At 37.9% G+C, this 23,532-nt stretch overlaps 1 protein-coding gene across 1 annotated transcript in view; it reads right to left on the bottom strand.

Moving 5' to 3' along the window:
• Window positions 1-23,532, bottom strand: part of CARS2 (cysteinyl-tRNA synthetase 2, mitochondrial) — a 150,684-nt gene that overhangs the window by 101,649 nt on the left and 25,503 nt on the right. The window contains exons 4-7 of the mRNA XM_007938922.1: window positions 11,178-11,249; window positions 10,957-11,062; window positions 7,130-7,213; window positions 1,194-1,323 (exon numbers count right to left, since the gene is read on the bottom strand). Coding sequence (XP_007937113.1) covers window positions 1,194-1,323; window positions 7,130-7,213; window positions 10,957-11,062; window positions 11,178-11,249 — 392 coding nt within the window. The remainder of the gene's footprint in view (window positions 1-1,193; window positions 1,324-7,129; window positions 7,214-10,956; window positions 11,063-11,177; window positions 11,250-23,532) is intronic.

The raw sequence follows: 23,532 nt of genomic DNA, 5'->3' as shown, positions 1-23,532 counted from the left end.
GAAAAACCTTGTGCGTATTTGTTGCCTGAGACGAAGGAGCTGGTACAAAGGAGCAGAGGGAAGATTATGGAAGCAGAAAAGTGAAAACAGATGGAGGATGCTAGATGGGATTTGATCAAGAACCTGCTGTAGGGTTAAGTGTGTTGGGGAGGCACAGAGAGCTGGTCTGCTAATTGGTTAGATAGAAATAAGGTAATCAAAAAAGCATCAGTCCATGAAGAGGATATGAGCATTCTGTGTATCAAAGGTTGTGCTCCCTGGAAGATGCTCAAGCTGCTGGGCAGTGTCTTAATTATCTAGTGCTGCTGTACTAGAAGAACCACAAAATGATGGCTTCAACAAACATACTTATTTTCTCACAGTTTAGGGGACTTGAAGTGCAAATTCAGGGCACCAGCTAGAGCTTGAAGAAGGGAAAGCTTTTTCTGTCAGCTCTGGAGGAAGGTCCTTATCTCTTCAGCTTCTGCTTCCTGGTTCACCAGAAATCTCCACACGTCTTGGCATCTATCTTTTAAATCTCAAAGAGACTGAGACTCAAGATACACTCTACACTGATCCTGCCTCATTAAACCTAACAAAGACAACCCCATTCCCAAATGAGATTATAACCAAAGGCATATTTTTGGAGACAGAATTCACTCCATAGTCAGGTAGATGTGGAGTCATTCTAGATGCCCTGTGCTCCTCTAAAGACAAATATTTTCCCGAATCCACCATATTCAAACCAAACCCAACCCACTGTCATCAAGCCAATTCCCACTCACAGCATCCCCGTTGGCTTTACAGAAGTAGATTGTCCCATCTTCCTTCTGTAGAGTGGCTGGTGGGTTTGAACCACTGACCTTCTGGTTAGCAGCCTAGTGGCTTATCCACTATACTACCAGAGCTTCTTAAAACAGAAATTAAAGTAAACCTGGATTAGCTTTTTATGTGACAGGAAATCAAGACCTGAATTATAAATCAGGCTTTTCTACTAAGAAGAGGAAGGGTTGATATAGGGAAAGATACATGTAATGGGTTTTGTTTTATTTCTTATGGCTAGTCACACTCTAACATGAATTTTTCTCAAACAACCTACTTTGTTGGCATTGGTTCTTAGGCTAACTTGCTTACATCTACACCCTCTGCTGACCAAATCATGCACTGCTTGAACTTTAACATAAATATAAAACATGTGTCTAGAGAAACCTTACCTTGATATGGTAGAACATTCAATGTGCCAGCCAGGTCTTCCATTTCCCCAAGGTGATGTCCAAAAAATCTCCTGAGGTTTAGCTGCCTTCCATAGGGCAAAATCACTTGCATGTCGCTTGTCAGAATCAACTGTCAAAATAAATGGTTAATCAAACCTGCTGCCATTGAGTCTATTACAACTCACAGTGATCCTGTAGGATACAGTAGACTGACACATAGAGTTTCAAACAAACAAAAAAAGAAATCAAACTCATAGTCAATGAGTCGATTCCGACTCATAACGACCCCTCCTTGGGTTTCCAAGGTAGTATCTCTCCAGAAGCAGATTGCCCAATCTTCCTTCTGAGGAGTGGCTGGTGGGTTTGAACTGCCAGCCTTCTTGTTAGGAGTCAAATGCCTTAGGCACTAGAGCACCCCTACAGAGTTTACAAAGCTGTAAATCTTTACAGAAGCAGAATGCCACATCTTTATCATATCTTTTCATATATTATGTAGATGTAGAACTATGACTAAATAAGGAACAGAAGGAGGTAATATGCATGCAGTGGTTATATGTTATGACATTATAAATACAGTTTACCTATTGTTTTTTAAAAATGGGGAAAGCATATGCAAAAAAACAATAACTCCTTTTAAAAATGTTTTCAACAGTCATATTGGTGGCAGTATCTGCTATTTTGAGGCTGCTGCACCATAAAGCTAATGAATGATTACTGAATAATCTAGCACCCTTGTTATCTTTAAAACTGAAGATTTTCCACATAGGGGAGAAGGAGATATAAATGTATGACACACAAGATAAATAAACACTCGTAGTGTTGAATTTGATTATTAGTATGGCCTTATGTGGTATTTTACTTTCTTTTTAGATATACTTATTACCTCTATCCACTGAAATGGCCTAGAAACAATGACTGATGTAGCAGTAAGTATCCTTGAGCCCATACTGTGGTATAAAAACATCTTTTCCCATTGAAAGAAAATAGGGTTTCCAGGAGAAATGTCTTCTTCCAGATCTGGGGCAGAAAATATACAAAACAATCCAGAAACATCTTGCCATACTAAAAAGATAGCAATAAACTACTGCTAGGGTTGCATTTAAAGGACTTATAAGCCTACTTGAAGTAAGAAGAGACAACTGGAGGATCAATAAGGATAATAATAGCAATAGGCTGAAATATATCAAATATGTTTAAGACTATGAGTCCTTAGTGATTAAAAAATAAAAATCGAATTGGATACCGTCAAAGAAATTAACTCTGCACTTTGAAATTTAGTAAATAATAGAAAAGACTTGAGCATTTATCCTCCCTTTTCCTATGCAAATCATACCACTGGGTAACCAAACAGCATTCTGTCTATATATTGTTATTGTTAGTTAAGGAGCCCGGATGGTGCAGTGGTTAATGAACTTGGCTGCCGACTGAAAGGTTGGTGGTTTGAACCCACCAACTGCTCCATGGGAAAAAGATGTGGTAGTCTGCTTTGGTAAAGATTTACAGCCTTGGAGGCTCTATGGGGCAGTTCTCTGTCCTGTAGGGTCACTGAGTTGGAATGAACTTGACAACAGTGGGTTTGGTTCAGTTTTGTTTGGGTTATTGTTAGTTGTCGCTGAGTCGAGTCAATTCTGACTCATGATGATCCCATGCATACAGAGTAGAACTGCTCCATAGAATTTTCAAGGCTGTGATCTTTTGGAAGGAGATCACTCAGCCTGTATTCTAAGGCATCTCTGGGTGGGTTCAAACAGCCAACCTTTCAGTTAATTGTCAGTCAAGCATTTAACTGTTTGTACCACTCAAGGACTCCCAATCTGCCTATATCAAAGCTCCAGCAAATGAACAAAAAAGAAATGATAGAATCAGAATACTCCCATTTTGCAACCTCCTTTTTGCAACTAAGAATGTAAACACAGACCAACAATTGCTGCTAACACAAAAAGAGAAATAATCAGGCTCCATACCATCTTTTCATAAATATCCCATCATCTATAAAGTAGTCTTCTCCAGAAATCTAGAATCTGATTAAGCCTTTAGGTTAAACTACGAACTTGAAAAAATATACACAAGGCAGAGGAAAATATTACATAAAACTATCAGAACACAATCAGCAAAATCCTAATTGAGAAAACTAAAGATAAATGATGTTTCTTTCATCAAATAAATTAAAAGGAGAAAAAGTACAGGAGAGGAAACTATAAATTAATAAACATCCTAAATAACATAAAAATATAAAACAGGTAAAACTAAACTATTGTGTTTAGAGATAAATGCTTGAGGTAAAACCACCAAGACCAGTAAAAAGGTGACTACCATTAAAAGAATAGTGGTTACTTGAGGAAGGGGGATCTAGAAGGTTGTGTTGAGCAGTGGGATGTGGAAGCGGAAGGCCTGGTGTGCCTATAAAGTTTGATCTCCTTTCAGGGTGTTAATCACAAGGGTCTCAACTTTATAATTCATTGAGATATGTATTTGTTTTCTATTCTATTATTATAAGAATAAAAAAGTTAAAAATTTTGCTTCTCAGCCAGCTACCCAGAGGGACCGAGTAGTTGATCCTGCGGGCTTGGGACCATAGTCGCAGGGGACATCAAGCTCAATTGGCATAACATACTATACAAAACATTGTTTCACCTACTACTTTGGCGAGTAGCGACTGGGACCTTAAAAGCTAGGAAGCTGCCATCTAGATGCAACAACAGGTCTCTCCTCGTCAAGAAGAAAGAAGAAAACCAAAATTAATGGAAACAATCAGTCCTAGCGACTGGTACACCATCCGATCTGCAACCTATACAACTATGAGACCAGAAGAACTAGATGGTGCCCAGCTACCACTGCCATCCACTTGGAAGGGATGTAGGAGATCCTACATAAAGAGGGACAACAATGTGGTACAAAACTCAAAATCGTTTGGAGGCAAAAAAAAAAAAAAGAAGGTGGGGACCAGGTTTGCTGGTCCAATGGAGCCTGGTGTAACCACTGAGACTATGGCCCCTAGTTGCCCTTCAGGTCTGGAATTGAACCCACAACTGTGGTTTCCAGCCAAACAAAGTACAGGCATGTGAGTTAAACATTTACCTCAAGTAGACACACGCCCTGGAGAGAACAATCATGGGAGAAGGAAGGGCTGCTTATGCACAGGGAGATAGCTCAGGGTGCAGAAGAGTATGAAGGGATGGACACTGGGAGGAGGTAACTATGGGGAGGAAGTGGGAGGGGAGCTGCTGCATTGTAAATTTTGGTCAATAACATGAGACAAAGTATATGTGAACTGCTGTATGAAAAGTGAATTTACTCTGTAAATCTTCACCCAAATCCTAAAAAAAAAAAAAAAAAAAAAAATTTGCTTCTGAAATGGTATATACCAAAGTATTAAAATTTTTTCACTGTGTATGAATGGCTTTATTATCTCTGTTTTATATAACTGTATTTCTCAATCTTTTACTATTATTTTTATATTAATTACAAAGAATGGGAATTTCAGGAAATTTAATTGTACTCTTATACAACCTGTACATAGATCAAGAGACAGTCATTCAAATAGATCAAGGGGATACTGTACGGTTCAAAATTGGAAAGGGTATGTGGCAATGTTGTATCCTTTCACCTTACTTATTCAACCTGTATACTAAACAAATAACCCAAGAAGCCAGACTACATGAAGAACATGGCCTCAGGATTAGAGAAAGATTCATTAAGAACTGCAGTACGGAAATGATACAACCTTGCTTGCCTGAAGACAAGGACGATTTGCAGCTCTTACTGGTTCAGGTCAAAGACTTCAGCATGGATTACATCTCAACATAAAGAAAACAAAAATCCTCACAACTGGATAGATGAACATCATGATAAATGGAGAGAAAACTGAGATGTGGGGGAAAAAACTGAAGTTGTCAAAGATTTCATTCTACTTGGATCAACAATCACATCCATAGAAGCAATAGTCAAGAAATCAAAGACACTGCATTGGGAAAATGTGCTACAAAAGACTCTTTTACAGTGTTGAAAAGCAAAGATGATGCAACAATGGGTCTTTCCTCATTCAGAGCAAAAGAGAATGAAGAAACCCAAAGACACACGGAAATAATTAGTCCAAGGGACTGGTCCACCATGTGATCCTCAGCCTATATGACTATGAGATCAAAAGAACTAGATGATGCCCAGCTACCACCATCAACCACTTGGAGGGGGATCTTTGTAGGAGATCCTGGATAGAATGGGAGAACAATGTGGAACAAAACTCAAAATCATGAAAAAAATAGGGACCAGGTTTGCTGGTCTAATAGAGCCTGGTGGAACCCCTGAGACTATGGCCCCCAGCTGCCCTTCAGGTCTGGAATTAAACCCTGTGTTGTGGCTTCCAGCCAAACAAAAGACAGGCCTAGGAGCTGAATATTTATATTAGTAGATACACTCCTTGGAGAGATCAGTCATGGGAGAATAGAAGGGCTGTCTATGCACAGGGAGACAGCTCGGGGGCAGGAGTGCATGCGAGGGAAGGACACAGGGAAGAGGTAACTATGGAGAGGAATGGGAGGGGAGCTGTTGCATTATGAGAAATTGCAGTCAATGTCATGAGACAAAGTGTATGGGAACTGCTGTATGGAAAATGAATTTTTTTGTGTAAACTTTCACCCAACTCACAATTAAAAAAAAAAGCAAAGATGTCACTTTGATGACTAAGGTACACTTGACTTAAGCCATGACGGTCATTTCAAACACCTCATATGAATGCAAAAGTTGGACATGGAAAAAAGGAAGACAGAATCAATGCATTCAAACTGTGATGTTAGTGAAGAATAAAAATATACTGTGGACTGCCAGAAGAATGAACAAATCAGTCTTAGAAGAAATTCAACCAGAACGTTTCTTAGAAGTGAGGGTGATAAGACTTACATCTCTTGCATTAGACACGTCATCAGAAAAGACAAATAGCTAGAAAAGGACATCACGGCTGGTAAAGTAGAGGGTCAATGAGAATGAGGGAACCTCCTCAAGGAGATGAACTGGCATAATACTTGTAACAACGAACTTACACATAGCAAATATCATGATGATAGCACAGGACTAGGCTACATTTCACTGTTTTGCAAAAGGTCTCCGTGAATCGGAGCAGAATCAAGGGCAACTAACATTTATATACTGCTTTGGTATAAGAAAACAATTTTAGTTTTGAAAAGTTTTGCTGAGGCTGCAATGTATAAGTACTAGAAACCTACTAGAAACTTCCACAAAGCACTTGGTACCACACTGCATGCACATGGATGATCTAGAAATTTTCTCTTTTGGCCCCTGTGATAAGGTAAGTAGTATACTACTGATTGGGTAAAAGCAACAAACAAATTTTTGAGACGTCAAAAGCTGTTTCTAAAGACAGGTATATAACCTGGATAGTGTGTCTTATACGGTTTCTGCTGTTGTTCTTGTTTGGTTTTCTTAAATAGTAGTCTTTTAAAATTACTTTTATGTCTATATATTTATTATCTCCCTAACAAATCATGAGAACAAAATACAGAACAAAAGCCAAATGCATATGGGAAATTCATATCTGATAAGAACAAGATGTAGGAAAGTGTTAAAATACGCCACTGTGTGTATACATGTATCTCAGGAAGGAAATGAGAAATCGATGAAAAGCACTATTTTCAGAAAGAAGAGCTAGGGGACCGATGGCAGGAGTGAGATGGAGATATTTCACTTGTGGTGTGACTGTTATATTCTATATGTTCTATCTATTAAAAAAATGAATTAAATTTAAAACATTACTATGCTCAACTGTACGATTAATGTAGCCATGCCCTGAGTAAGTGTAGGTAGACAGGTACTAAGCATGTGGGAAGGCGGGAAAAGCCAAGTTTATGGTTCAGCTTCCCAAGAACCTACGATGTGAGGCAGAGGTTACAGGGGCCCAAAGGGCTTATACACAGGCAACCCACCTGGCTCTCCAACTGGATCCGGGGCTGTACCGACTAATTTACCATACTTGCCTCCTCTAGACTTCAGATCGAAGTAGACATTGCCTATTTTATAAAGGTAATTATGAAATTCATCATTTCTTAATCTTAAACATTAGCATTTATATAAGCTTAATATTTAACAAGTTATTAGAATTTAAAGACAGACTGTGGTATTTGGCTTTAGTTTGGTCCCTTTTACCAACCTTTTAGGCCAGAATTAAAACAGTCCTTTATCATAAAAGCATACATTTGTATACAGCATGAACATATGGAAATGAATGTGAAAGCACAAGTATAAATTCTCTATCAAATGTCTAGACACTTCTTAACAGGAATAAAGAAAAGTGAGTGCTAAAATTAATCTTGGTTCAGTTCTTGGGCTTTATATTACATACTTATTAATAAAAGAAATGATTTCTTTATCCTAATCTTGTAAGACCATCCTTTTATTTAGATTAAAAAGAGCATCTCTACACTTGCAGTATCCATGTGTCTGTTCTTTTAGTGAGATATAGATGGTCCTTTTTCTTTCTTTAAGATTGAGAGTAAAAGATAATCTTAGTCACAGAGATCCTTACAGAACCAGTTTTATAACCCTTTGCTACCTCTGACTACTAATCAGAAGACTGGCAGTTCAAACCCACCAGCCACTCCTCAGGAGGAAGACTGGGCAATTTACTTCCATAGTGATATCACCTTGGAAACCCAAGGAAGGGTTGCTGTGAGCTGGAATCGACTCAATGGCAGTAAGTTTGGTTTTTGGTTTGCTATCTCTGACTAGAGAAGCAGAGCTGAGAAGTGAGATGTTCAGAGCTGAGAATACAGCACTAGCCCGTGTTTCACTATAGCTTTACAGGCTGCTGTGGATTCTAGGCTCGTGCTTCTCCCAAGGAAGAAAGTGGTACTCATTAAGGCTATGAATTTGGTCATGGTAAACATCACAGGGCGCATTCCCAAAGCAACATACCCATAAACCATATTTAACTTTACATAGTCATCATTAGGACCCAAAGATGATTTTTTAATGTTTGTAATTTCAAGATTTTTAACCTTCACGTGTCTTTTATTAATGCTGTTACTCATTCTGATCTGTACTATCCTGACTGGGAACACTGGCTCAGAAAAGTTATTTAAAGATCCAAGAAACTTTGTTATTGGCAAGTAATAAATAAGAACAGCACTATAACCAATAACCAGTACAAGCAGTCTTGTGCACTGGGTGTACAACCCAACACAGGAAAACTATGACAGATTCCTCAGCCACAGTAAACCATTCATTCTCAAGATGGAAAAGACCCCACCTGATTTCATATACCCATCTCAGTGTGCTTCCCTTTCATTCAATTTATTACTAAGCTCTGACTATGTGCAGGGGAGAAAGCAATGAAAAATAGAAGAGATATTTAAGAATTTAGGGAACTGCTTTATATTAGATCAGATAAGTAATGATATCATATATAAATGGTACTTTGAAAAAGCTTGAAAGAATAGAGAAACAGCTCTCTAAGACAGAAGAAACATCTTCCCTTACCTTTGTTTGTCTTATCAATTTGTTAAACTGTTTCTTCACAAACAGTTCACAGATCAAATTACAAGCAAGTATTTGTGGAACTATCACAAAATCCAAAATAATGGAGTTTATGTAAAGTTTTTAAAACTAATTATGTTACCATTATTAAAAATTTACAATATAGCATGATAAATAGCATTTAGTCCCAATATATGCTAAAATGAGAATCTCTAAACATTTTATGAGCATTAATTAGTTTACTTTAAAAGATGAAAGCACATGTCTTATTTCAAGTTACACAAAAGGAGGAAAACAATTCCTTTGTTTTCTGAAGGAAACTCCAGTTTAGTCACTTAAGTAAGCCCTTTAAAAAAAAAGTTTTTCTTGGAAATAAAATCTAAACATAGCAAATCAGATAAAATAAGAAAACAACAAGTACTTTCATATGCATAGACTATTGAGTAAATTCAGTACACGTTTATGAGAGTCAGGAGGGTTCCTAACATTTATCTTACGTTCTCAAGCACAACCCATGAAGGAAAGATGTTTGCAGTCCAGTAATCCCTATAAACAGCGTCTATTACAATCCTTTATACATTGTTACTTGCTTGTAGTAAGCAATACTTGCATACATTCAGCCCTGGACTACATACAAAAATGGATTATTCAATAAAAGCGAAAGATTTTTATGCCCTAAGAAGTTACAATCTACATAGGGGATAAAATACAAATATATTAAACAGCAAACTAAGGCAATATATAATTGGCTGCCAAATGGTAAGCAGTGACATAAAAAGCTCAAAGAGAAAGTTCCCATTCAGGTATGGTTGATAACCGAACATTTCATGGCCTGGGTTTGAGGGATGGGTAGGATTTGGATTTAAGAAGAATGGCCAGAAAGAAGGTATGGCTGAAAACAATGATGATCATACAAGTAGCAAAACACCAGAATACCAATCTTACCTCTAAGACTATCAGACAAAGAGAAGCACCCCTTAAATAAATTACACTCCACCAATGGGAATAATCACACAAATACAGAACATGGGCTATTCTTCAAGACCACTGAGCTTGTTATCAGTGTCTTCAAAAAGTCCATAACAAGGGGGAAAAAGGTGGGAAGAGCGTTTTAGATTAAAAGAAACAAAAGAGGCATAGCAACCAAATGCAATGCAAGATCTAGAATAGATTCTGACTTGGCAGAATGGGGGAAAGCCATAAAAGAAATCTGGGGTCAATTTGGTAAATTTTAATATGGATAAAATGTTAGGTAATCAAAAAAAAAAAAAAAAGAACTGCACTGCCATAGAGTCAATTCCGACTCATAGCAACTCTTTTTAAGACAGAGTAGAACTGCCCCATAGGGTTTCCAAGGCCATAAATCTTTATAGAAGCAGACTGCCTCATCTTTCTCCTTTGTATCAGCTGGTGGATTCAAACTGCTGACCTTTTGCTTAGCAGCCAAATGCTTTAACCACTACACCATGAGAGTTCCTTAGTGGATGATATTAGGAAATTACTGTTAATTGTCTAATAATGACTTTGTGGTTATGTAGTGAACACCCTTATTATTCAGAGATTCATGCTGATGTATCAAGGAGCAGAAGTATTATGATGTCTACATCTTACTTTCAAATAGTCCATTGAAAAATTACATACCCACACACAAAGATGAAGGTCTCAAGCGCTAATTTTGAACAAAAAGGGAATGGGTCTTTGAAAGTACTGATTTTGTTCCCAACTTTTTGTTATAAAATTTTTAAACAAATAAAGTTGAAAGAATGCAATGAACAGTTGTATACCTACCACCTAGACTCAACAACTGTTAACATTGTGCCATATTTACTTTATCTGGACTAGCTCTCCAGATGGGAGCTCTGGTAGCGTAGTGCCTAAGGCACTTGACTACTAACCAGAAGGCTAGCAGTTCAAACCCACCAGCCACTCCTCAGAAGGAAGGTTGGGCAATCTACTTCTGTAGTGATACTGCCTTGGCAACCCAAGGAGGGGTCGCTATGAGTTGGGTCCAACTCGACGGCACATAACAACAACAACAAGCTCTCCAGACATTCATCTTTTCCTGGACAAGGGAAAATATTTTTAAAAATAATTGATCCAAAAGTTTTGCAAAGAGACACAATAACTGTAGAAGAGCCTATAACATTTTCAATATAAGAATCCTATAAAAAGAGACAGTAAAACATTTGGCATGTGTTACAACAATTAATAAATATGTCTAGCTTCTCAAAATCCTATCAGTATTACCAATGATCAGTTTTGATAACATAATCCCTACCTTTCAGCGTTGAATAAGCATGCCCATTAGCAATTATTCCTTCAATGAAAGAAATTATCTGAGGAATATTTTCAGTTACCCTCAAGTACACTGTGGGTGGGAGAACCTGAAATAAAGGAAAAATGACTGTGTTTCAACTAAAAAGCAAACGTCCACCACAACTAGTTTTCATTGTTCAAGCTTTTTATCCCTGTGACAGGAAAATTAACAACCGACTTTACCTTCAAGGATGCCATATCTTGTTTAAAATCTTCCTCATAAAAATTAGCAAGAGAAGTGGGTGATATATTCATCTGCAAAAGAATTAGATAAACATATTAAGAAATTTGGGATATTTACAACAGAACCATACAGAAGTATTAGCGCTATTTGCATGATACCTAAAGCAAGCTCATTTCTTCCATCGAGGAAGACTGGCTATGTGGCCCCATTGTGGCTTAGCCTCAGTTTGGCACTGTCACTTACAAGGGAAGCATTTAATTTTAGTTATTAAATGTATACTAATAGCTTAAATAGTCAAAACCATTTATTGACTCTGTTTTCTGGTTAGAGAGGAAAAGGAGTAATGTCGTGATTTACACAATGTAATAGTAAAAAAACCACATCAAAACAAAAAAACACTCAGCTTCTCCTAAGTCAAGGGCAAAATAAATTTATTCTGCATAATCACAAGAAACCTGACCTCCTTTGTACCTATTAACCTTCAGGAAGCAAAAGAAAACAAGTCAAAAATATAGTAAAGAGGATGTGTCTAACGAAATATCTGGAAAGAAATATAGCACATTAAAAGAGTTTTTAAATGGAGTGTCAAGTTGCTCAGGTACTATGAATGGACTTCTGGAGGGCAGGTAAAAGCACAAAACAGTAAGTTTAATTCTGAATGCATGTGCTATTTCTTGGGGCATGTATCCGTAGCCTCTGCAGATTCTCAAAGGAATCTGTGACATATAACTAGGGTTATTCATTATTATTATTACTTCACAATGGAAAAACACCCTATAAAAAAAGCAGGAAACACTATAAAGTTCTGACACTTAACCAGGGTTCATAATTGTTGACTTTATACACATAATCCATGAGCCATTTAAATTCTTTTAATGTTAATAATAAGCATCTAGAATGTGCTAGACCCTCATCTTGCCTAATCCTCATACAGCCCTGTGAAATAGATAGTCCTATTTTAGGAGTAAAGAGATTTCAGCTTCAAATATTAAATCACTCTCTCAACCTAAACACCAATATGGAGCCAGGACATCAACAGAGTCACTCAGAAGTCCATATCCTTCCTACCTCAGGGCTCTAAAATTGCACAATCGTCACTTTAACAATCAACAAGCTTCCTAAAACTCATGACCAATGAATATTTACTGAAGAAATAAATCATGTAAAATAAGTATTGCTATCATAATGTGTTGTTTTAGCAGTGTGGTCTTGGGCAAGTCAATAAACGTCTCAGCCTTAGGTTTTCTGTATAACATGGATAAAATAACATCTAATAATCCCTAAGATTGCTATGAAGATTCAATTAGTATATGGATAAGACAAGTGTGCAAATGGAAAATACTACATTAATATCACTATGAAAGAGATAATATACACAGGACCTAGCACATTGCTGGTATATACTGTGATAGGGGGAAAAAGACCCCAGATTCAAACATATTCTATACAGATCCTTTTATTAAGCTTTAAGCAAGACAAAGATAAACCAGTCATCCTGGATGAGGGAAACCTTCAGCATATACACAGTACAGAGGCTGATGGAATCCACTGAGTCACAGCCTATATATGAGGACAAAGGAAATCATCATAAGATCATGATTGGTGTCAGGGTAATCCATCACTGTCACAAGTGGGACCACAGAAGTGGGGAAAGTACCATGACTGGGGTATGTACATAACTGCAAATTATGAAAGGTTACAGGATTGGTTCTGGGGTATTGATTAGCTGGCTATGTGGTAGTTGGGATACGACTCATGGACATGCAACCCTCAGTCATTGCCAAAGGTGGTTACAAGACAATACCAGGATCTCAATCTTTAAATTAAATAAATAACATGCGTCTGATTGGCTATTTTCTGTAAATGCCCAAACAAGTTCCCTAGTTCTTTGTGTGAGCATCTTTTCTACATACTAGTTAATCTCCTTTCAACCACACTCTTCCTAAGGGCAAACTGCCCCTCCTTGGGCTTGCCCAGGATTTGTTTAAGCATAGCCACATCACTAGGGAGCTCTGGTGGCATAGTGGGTGAGGCATATGACTGCTAACTGGAAGGTCAGGGGTTCAAACCCACCAGCTGCTCAGTGGAAGGAAGATGAGGCTATCTATTTACATAAAGATTTAAAGCCTTGGAAACCCACTAGGGGTCACTATGAGTCAAAATAGTCTCAATGGCAGTGGGTTTGGTTTTTCTGGTAATCCACATTGTGGGCTTAATGACCAGCAATCATTGGGGAACTAACATAAAGAACTCAAATGGTGTCTGAACTTATATCAAGACTCAATATGGAGTTAGGGCTCCCACTCTAAACTGTAGCCTTCCACAAACCACACTGCTCTAGAATTTAATCTCTAATGTAATAGATTGTATGTCTGTGTAGACACACACACACACACACACACATGGATAAGGCCTTTTTCCTGTGGTATAGCTTTGTGGGAAAACAGATCTTTTTTAAAAAAAAAAAAAAAATTGGTTAACTTATCCAAAGGAGAACAAAACAGCTAAACAAACAAAAAAACCTAAAATTCAGTGTGATCTTGCCACTTCAGAAGTTTCAAATACTATGCAATTTTGGACCTAAAAATAACCACACTACTTTTATATATTTATCTTTATTTTTCACTTTCTGCATAAGCAATTCAATCCCAGGGGAAGTCAAATGTCATACAGCGGTGTACAAAATCCAGTTTCCCTTCCAGAAGGTAAACACTGTTACCAGCTTTTTTCAAGCATGAATATGTTTATGTATATATTTGTATCCTTTTCTTTAAATTCCCAAATGTAGGACTCTGCACAGTGGTCTGTACCTTGTTTCTTGTCCTTAACATTATTCAGGTCTTCTCATGTTGGTATGTACTGAGCTACCATATTCTTTTCAATAGCTATATATATTATATTTCATAGAGGTCGCATCACTATTTATTGAACCTGTCCTTTACTGGTTAAATTCTGTACATTCCAATCATTGGCTATCATCAATACTACTGTACATCACTTCACACAGGTTCAAGTGTATTTCTGAGCTACTGTTATGGTTAATTTTATGTATCAACTTGGCTAGGCTATGGTACCCAGTTGTTTGGTCAAACATTAGTTAGATGCTGTGACGAAAGCAATTAACATTTAAATCAGTTGGCCTTAAGTAAAGAAGATTACCTTCCACAATGTGGGCTGCTGTTGTTATGTGCCATCAAGTCGGACCCGACTCATAGCAACCCCTCCTTGGGTTTCCAAGGCAGTATCATTACAGTAGATTGCCCCATCTTCCTTCCGAGGAGTGGCTGATGGGTTTGAACTGCTAGCTTTCTGGTTAGCAGTCAAGTGCCTTAGGCACTATGCTACCAGAGTTCCCTTATCCAATCAGAAGAAGGCCTTCAGGGCAAAAAACCGTGAAGTTTCCTGAGGAGAAGGATTCTGCCTCAAGACTGTAAGTAAACATTCTGCCAGAATTTCCATCTCAACCTACAGATTTTGGACACAAGACTGCTGGTGTTTCTAGTCTACTGCCTGATCTATGGATTTGGACTTGCCAACCCCCACAATCACATGAGCCAATTCCTTAGGCAATTAATCTCTTTTTTTTTCTCCTCTATCTCTGTGTATATGTGTATTTCCTTTTGGCTCTGTTTCTCTGGAGAACCATAAGACAGTTATATACCTAGAAGTGAAACTGCTGGATCACTGAGTCAAAGAATAACTTAGCACGTGTAACTCTGCTGTTGTTATTGTTAGGTGCCATTGAGTCGATTTTGACTCATAGTGACCCATGTGACAAAGTAGAACTGCCCATAGGGTTTTCTAGGCTGTGATCTTTATGGCAGCTCATAGTCAGGTCTTTCTTCCAAGGAGCCACTGAGTGGGTTTGAACTGCCAACACTGTGGTTAGCAGGGAAGCACTTAACTGTTGTACCACCAGGTCTCCTACTGTCAAACTTCCTTCCACAAAAGTTGTATCAGTTAAAACCTCACAAGTGTGCCTATTTTCCTGTAATCTTACCAAAACCACTACCAAACTTTTAGATTTTTTCTAAAATGTCTTCCTCTCACCACATCCAAGCAATGACTGATGTGGCTTTCTGTCACTGTGAAGACTGTAGAAATTAAATACTGTGGTACTGATACATGAATACACATAATACATTTAATGGAACAGACCAGGGAGTCCAAGTCTATCAAGTTTATATGATAGCTATAAAAATGCTTTTTGTTGTCAATTTAATTTTTATTTCTCTTATCTTGAGTGAATTTGAACATCTCATGTTTAAGAATCATTTGTATTAAATGATCTACAATTATGCATACCCATTTTCCTAATGAATTTAAGCCTTGGATTGGAAGCGAGAATGGTCAGACTTCATCTCATCTACTTTGGTCATGTTGTCAGAAGGGATCATTCCCTGAGGAGGATATCATGCCTGGTAAAGTGGAGGGTCAGCAAAAAAGGGGAAGGCCCTCAATGAGATGGATTGACTGCAATGATGGGCTCAGTCATAGCAGCAATTGTGAGGCTGGCGCAGGACCAGGCAGGGATTCGTTCTGTTGTACACAGGGTCACTATGAGTCAGAGCCAACTCGATGGCACCTAACAACAGCATAAACCCTGTTCTTACTAATCTGTAGAAAGTATTTTATGTTAAGGAAATTAACCTTGTATTTCCTATGTTAACTTCAATTTTTTTTCCATAGTCTTTCAACTTTTTATGACATATAGACAATATCAGCATTTTATTTATCAGTCTTTCATGCTTATCAATTTTTACCATAAATGGTTTCTGGGTCTAGAAACAGAAAAGCCTTCTCAAATATAAGGTGAAACACAGTACCACATAGTTTCTTCTAGTAATTTGTGATTCCATTCCCTTTATACAAACAGTCCCAGGATTACTCATTTCCAACTTACAGATAATTCCTACTTGCCCTTTAATGTTATATAAATTTGCCCTCACTCTGAAATGAATAAGGAGCTCTAGTGGGATAGTGCCTGAGGCATTTCACTGCTAACCAGAAGGTTGGCAGTACAAACCTTCCACTCCATGGAAGGAAGACTGGACAATCTACTTCCATAAAGATTTACCATCTCAGAAACCCAAAGGGGGTCGCTGTGAGTCAGAATTGACTCGATGGCAGTGAGTCTGTTTTGTTTTGTTTTGTTTTTGAAATGAATGAATCAATCCCTACTAGCAATAAATTCTTCATCTCTATCACCTTCACTTGCTGCGCATGCAGCTTTTAAATCACTGAAAAGGCACTGAGCCTTCTCATACACTAAAGTAAGACTAAATAAGAACCTGTTACAACTTACCTACAAAATCTTACAGACACCGTTAAGAATGGATCTTGCTTGTAACTAGGGGACTGCTTGTATTTAAATATTTAATACACCTGGAATTTAGTTGTGACGTATATATCCAACTTTTTTTTCCCCCAACTGTTAACATCATTTACAGAATAATCCCTCTTTTCCTCCACTGCTTTGAAATGCCATCTATATCATAAGACAAATACCCATTATTTATTGTGTCTATTTTCGACTCCCTAGTCTCTTCCATTATCTGTATTATGTGTATTTGTATATCTGTACCACACTATTTAATTTCTACAGCCTTTATAGTGACAGAAAGCAGATCACTAGCTGCTTGCAAATGGAGAAAAAACAAATATATGAAAACAAAAAAATTTTCTAGTTTTTTTATTCTACTATTTGACATTTTAACCATTTTTAAGTGTACAATTCTGTTACATTAATTACATTCACCATGTTGTACCACCAGCACCACTATCCATTTCCAAATGTTTTATATTCCCTTAAACAGAAGTTCAATAACCCTTCAGCAAATTTCCATTCCCTTTTCCCTCCTAGCCTATAATACCCTCTAATAAACTTTTGTCTCTATGTATTTGCCCATTCTAGATAGTTCATTTAAGTAGAATTAAACAGTATTTGTCCTTTTTTGTCTGATTATTTCACTCAGCATAATATTTTCAAGGTTTATCCATGTCATAGTATGTATCAGGAATTCATTTCTCTTTATGGCTGAAAAATTGTCCACTGTATATATGCACCACATTTTGTTTATCCATTACTCTGTTGATGGACACTTGAGTTGTTTCCACCTTTTGGCTACTGTGAATAATGCTTCAACGAACATTGATGTACATGTATCTGAGTTCCTGCTTTCAAATCTCTTAGATATATACCTTGGAGTGGAACTTCTGGATCATATGGTAATTCTAGGAGCTTAGAGCTCTGCTGGTGTAGTGGTGCAAAAAGGGCAAGGAGGCCACATGTTCTGACCTCCTAGAACCCCACAAGAGGAAGGCAGAATCACCATCAATAGCCCAAGGCCTATTACTGCAAGGCCAGACATGCTGCCTCCCTCCAGCCCTTTCACCAACTGTTCCTCCCAAAGCACCCACCACCTCTCTCCTGGGTTCAATAATTCGCGGCAGTGGCCATAAAGGACTCACGGATTACGGGGTTTATTAGGGAAATACCAGGCTACAATTCAAGTTCAGGGAAAAACACTCAGTCTCTCTCCCAGCCCACCGTCTCTCAGCCAAGTCTCTCACAGTCTCTCCCCCAGCAGTGCATGTCCCTCAGCGTCTTACTCAGCTGTTTCTTCCGTCTCTTTCCCAGCAACGCATATCTCAAGAGCCCATGTCTCTTTCAGCTGCACGTCTTCCTCAACCAGTAGTCAGAGAGAGTTCTGCCCCTAGGAGGCCTCCTTTTGAGCTTGGCAGAGTGGCCAAACCAACCAATCATAACAACAGAATTCTAAGCACCTGAGAGTGAGCCTTCCATAACATTGCATTGTGCCACGCCCAACAGAAAAGCCCAGGTAGATAACATTTACAATCAGGAGCTCCTCAGTTGCTCATTCCACCACTGAGTTTACAATGACTTATGGGTAGAAAAGCCATACTAAGTAATTTACTACACTGCAAGTGGCTAAGGCATCTGGGTGCTAACCAGGTCAGCGGTTCAAACCCACCACGTGTTCTGCAGAAGTAAGATGGGGCAATTACTTCCGTCAAGATTTATAGCTTCAGAAACCCAATGGAAGGGTCTTTATGAGTTGGAATGGATTCCATGGCAGTGAGGTTTTTTTTTTTTTTAGCGATGCAACAGTTAAGTGCTCAGCTGCTAACTGAAAGGTTGGCAGTTCAAACATACACAGCAGCTCTGCAGGAGAAAGACTTGGAAATCTAGAATCAACTTGATGGCACCTAGCAACAACATCATCATGTTAATTCTGGGTTTAATTTTTGGGGAATGGCCACCACTATTTTCCATAATGGCTGCATCATTTTATATTCCCACCAGCATGAGAGTTCTAATTTCTCTACATCTTTCTCATGCATTTTAATATTTGGTAAGGCTATGAACTCCTCATTATTCTTTTACAGACTTTTCCTGGCTATTCTTATTTTTGCTTTTCCATATGAACTTTAGAATCAATTGTCTAGTTCCAAAGGGGATTTATTTATATACATAGATAGATAGATAGATATAGAGAGATACATACACACACACACACACACACACATATACATACACCATCCACCACCACCCACTGCCACCAAGTGCTTTATGACTCATAGTGTTCTAGCAGGACAGAGTAGAACTACCCCATAGGGTTTCCAAGGTTGTAAATCTTTATAGAAGCAGACTGTCACATTCTTCTCTCATAGAGCAGCTGGAGAGTTCAAACCAACAACCTTTCCATTAGCAGCTAAGTGTTTGAACTACTGCACCACCAGGGCTCCTTTATCAAGTATAACATTCCCCAAAGAAGCAAAACTCCTTTTGCCACAGGTAGCTATTCTAGCTTACATTTTACAACCCTACAGTATATGCACATTCACAGTGTTCATGAGCAAAAATGAATTGTAATTATAACATAGTCTGAGTTCAATTAGGAATACCAATGTATTGGCTGATGGTGAGGAGGGGATATTCATATTCTAAAAGTTACTTTTTCTTATTTAATTTTTAAGTAATTGATATTATCACATGCTGGTATAGCACTGTTCTCTTACTTTTCACCATAAAACTCTATGAAGTAGGCATTAAAATGGGGTTATTTCAGATTTTTTTCCCTAGCTTTCTCTTATAATAAATAACTTCAAATTAGCTCTCTACTAGTAGGGAACCCCCACTGGGCCTGGCCCTTAGCATCAGACTGTGTGCCTAGCCTTTTGTGAATGTTCCACTTTCTTCCCAGAAAGCCAGGATCCTCTAGGCTACTATTCTGAACCATAAAAAGATTAACTTTGGCTTCAATCACTCTGAGGCATATATTACAATTTTTTTAAAAGTAAAATGTTAATATGCAAACATGCCATGCCTCTTAGTAATTCTTATTCCAGACTCATTTAAATTGTCCTTTGGTTTTTATCCCTGACAAATTATAAAATTATGCCAAAAAATTAAATATTAAGGGAGCGATTCAGAAAGTGTAATATTAGAACTTAAAATATTTTAAAAACAAGTCTTAGAGCAGATGGCATAAAGAAAATCACCATCACTAAAAATGCTTGTGTTAGATAAAATAGCCTTTTCACTGAATACTAAAAAAAACAAATAGGTTTCAGAACTACGTGTTTCAGAGACATGGTTTATTACCTTGAAATAAGACAATATTTTGAGAACACAATAAAACAATTCAATGCCATCTTAGAGTCTTGCCATATAGAACTTTCCAGGTGGCAAAAATTAAATATTCTCTAAACTCACTGCCATTGAGTTGATTCAATTCATAGTGACTCCCCACCCCCTTGGGTTTCCAAAGTGGTATCTCTACGGGTAGTAGCTCAACCTTCCTTCCAAGGAGTGGCTAGCGGGTTTGAACCTCCAGCCTTCTGGTTGGCAGTCAAATGCCTTAGGCACTATGCCACCAGAGTCTTTAACCCAATGCTACTGATTTTTTCATAATCTTGTTGTTGTTGTTGTAGTCTACTCAGCTCATGGTGACTCTATGTGTCACAGAGGAGAACTGCTCTACATGGGCTTCTTGGCTGTAATCTTTACAGAAGCAGATCAGCAGGCCTTTATTCTGTGGCACTGCTAGGCGGGTTCGAAATGCCAACCTTTAGGTTACCGGCTGATTGCAAACCTCTTGTACCAGCCAGGATCTACTTTCATAATCTAAGTATTATTAAATTTAAAAAAAAAAAAAAAAGTAACATCAAGTCCCAATTCTTCCTCATGGTGTTTGTGAAATTCTCTAAAGAACACCTCACTCTTCTAACATTTCCACTTTGATCACCTCCTTCTTTTGAAAATTCTCTCCTCCTTTGACTCCTGGCTCTTTATCTACTTATCCAACTGCCAACACTGTTGCCCCATCTCCTCCAGTACATCCTGCCCCAACCTAGTTCTTGACTCTCTTCTCCCATTTCCTCTACCTACAATTCCTCTTATATTGGGATCCTTCAAGAACTTGACCATCACAACCTCACCTACCTTGAGGCCACAAGAACTAAATGGTGCCTGGCTACCACCAGTGACCATTCTGACCAGGGTCACAATAGACAGTCCCTGATAAAATGGGTGAAAAATGTGGGGAAAAAAAAAATTCTTAAAAAATGCCAGACTAGAGCACTTTAGACAAGATGGCAAAATAGGCAGACAAGCTACACAGACCCTCTGTAACAAAGAAACAAGAAACCAATTGAAACAGATACAGAAGAGAATCCTGGAACCCAGAGCTTCAAAGGGAAGAATAAAGAAGTGGATTAAACAACAACTAGTAGAAGAACCTGAATGAAAACAGTGAATAAGAAGACTGTTGGCTGTCCTGATGGATCACCCAATTTGAATATTTACAAGTGATAGACCAAACTGTGCAGCAATCTAGAATTCGCTCTGCCTGCCAAATACTGTATGGCCAACCACGCTGGTAGTTGATGACTAGAAAGGAAAAGAGTAAAAAAGGAGATTAACAGAGCAGTAGACTGTCAGCTATTCTGTGGGCATGGGCGATTTGAAAATTTGCAAGCAGCATTCTGATCTGGCCAGCAACCTTTAATAGGCTCTACCTGCTGAGAACAGTACCAGCAACCACAATGGAGGCTGATGACTAGAAAAGTGTATTATTTCCCTTTTCACTTTTATACCCCACAACCTCTTGGTGAATGAAGGTGTGACCATCCTCCAATTCCACCCACCTTCTGGACTGGCAGGAATTCCATCCCCGAATTTTGTTTCTGTTTGTTTTTAAATCATTATTTCTTTTCTTCCTTTCTTTTTGTACTTTTTATCTATTTCCCTTCCCTTATTCTTGTCTTAATTTTCTTCTTTCCCTTTTCCTGGTTCCCTTATTTTTTTTCTTCCTTTTCTCTTTTGGTGCTACCCATTCCTTGTTTATCTTTTAGCATTTTTTCTCTATTATTCTTTTTTCTTGCTCTTTTCTCTTATTTCCCACTCCCCAGATATTGCAGGGTTTTTTTTTTTTTTCCTCTCTTTTTCAAATTTTTTCTTTTTGTTTATTGGTTTTTGATTGTTGCTGCTTGTTTATGCAGTATGAGTTTTTAGTCTTGTTTTTATTTTATTTATTTATTTACTTTTAATGGGATGGGAGACAGTAATTGTGCCCACATGACCCAACCATAACCCACACGTCCTACAGCCCCACCAACTGGGTGAGAGGAACTACTTGCTTATACACCAACTGATCAACAATAGACAGTGGCTACTACGAGCCCAACTGGCCCTCAACTATTCTTAATGAACAGATAATAAAGATCTGTATGCACTATCTCATCCTCTGTCATATCCACCAGGAAACAGGTGGTGATGCCTAACTGCTGCCAAACTAGCAAATATAACAGAAATATAAATACAACAGCATCACAATGTCTCAGAGACAAGTGACCATATCAGTTCATAAAAATAAGCAAGATAAAGTAGTACCAACAAGGGACCAGGATACAGACCCAGAAAACCTCCTTGAGGAAAAAGTGACATTGGAGCTACCTCATAAGGAACTTAAAAGATTTCTATTTAGGTACCTTGAATGGATTGAAAGACAGATCAAGGAAAACACTGACAAAATTAAAGAAAACTCAGACTAAACTCTAAAACAATTTAGGAAAACAATGTAAGAACAAACTGACTAAATCAGAAACCATACAAAAATAAGAAATAGAAATCCAGAAGATCAGTACTAATATTTCAGAAAAAGATAACACACTGAATGGGCAAAGGAATAGAATGGAATCAATGGAACATAAAATTAATGAGACCGAAGACAAATAACTCAATACCACACTGTTAAGGAATCAATCAGAAAAAAGATTAAAACAAAATGAAGAAAGCCAAAGATTCGTATGGGATACCATCAAGAGAAATAGCCTATGTATAATCAGAATTCCAGAACAGGAAGAGACAATAAAATCACAGAGAAAATTGTCGAAGATTTGTTGGAGAAGAATTTCCCTAATATGATGAAAGATGAGAAGATATCCATTCAAGATGTTCAACAACCCCAAACAAGATAGACCCCAAAAGAAAATCACCGAGACATATCATAATCAAATTAACCAAAACCAAAGACAAAGAAAGAATCCTGAAAGCAGCAAGAGAAAAACAGAAAGTTACCTACAAAGGGCAACCAATAAAACTAAGATCTGATTTCTCAGCAGAAACCATGCAGGCGAGAATGCAATGGGATGACATATACAAACCCTGATAGAAAAAAAATGCCAACCAAGAATTAAATACACATAAAATTATCCCTCAATCATGATGGCGAAATTAGGACATTTCCAAATAAAAAATAAAGACAATTTGTTAAAACCAGATTACCCTTACAAGAGATGCTAAACAGAGTCCCTTGAACAGAGAATCAACAAAAGCAGATAACAACTGATAATTACCACACATGATGATGTAACTCAGAAACTAATCCAGTTAAACAAGCATCCAAAATAAAATAAGCTTCAAAACCAAAAATCCAAACTCACTGCTGTCAAGTCGATTACAACTCATAGTGACACCTCCTTGAGTATCTGAGGTGGTATCTCTATGGAAGCAAATTGCCCAGTCTTCCTGCTGAGGAGTGGCTAGTGGGTTTGAACCACCAGCCTTCTGGTAACAGTCAAATGACCTAGGCACTATATGCCACCAGAGCTCCTAAAATATGCTTACAAGACTATAAACAAGGAACCAGAGACATCAATTGGTAAATGAGGCTTATTACAAACCAAAAAGAGGTAATAAATAGTACAGGTACAAAACTTCCAAATGGTGAGGAAGTCAAGAAAATTATGAGAGTTCCGGCAAGATGGCGAACTAGGCACAAGGACTGCACAGACGCTCTTCAACAAAGAAAAGGGAAACCAATTAAC

The sequence above is a fragment of the Orycteropus afer genome, unplaced genomic scaffold (genome assembly GCF_000298275.1).
Source record: "Orycteropus afer afer isolate SDZICR_OR568_19922 unplaced genomic scaffold, OryAfe1.0 scaffold00055, whole genome shotgun sequence".
Taxonomy (NCBI): Eukaryota; Metazoa; Chordata; class Mammalia; order Tubulidentata; family Orycteropodidae; genus Orycteropus; species Orycteropus afer.
The sequence above is the reverse complement of the archived record's forward strand: the minus strand, read 5'-3'. Positions and strand labels throughout refer to the sequence as shown.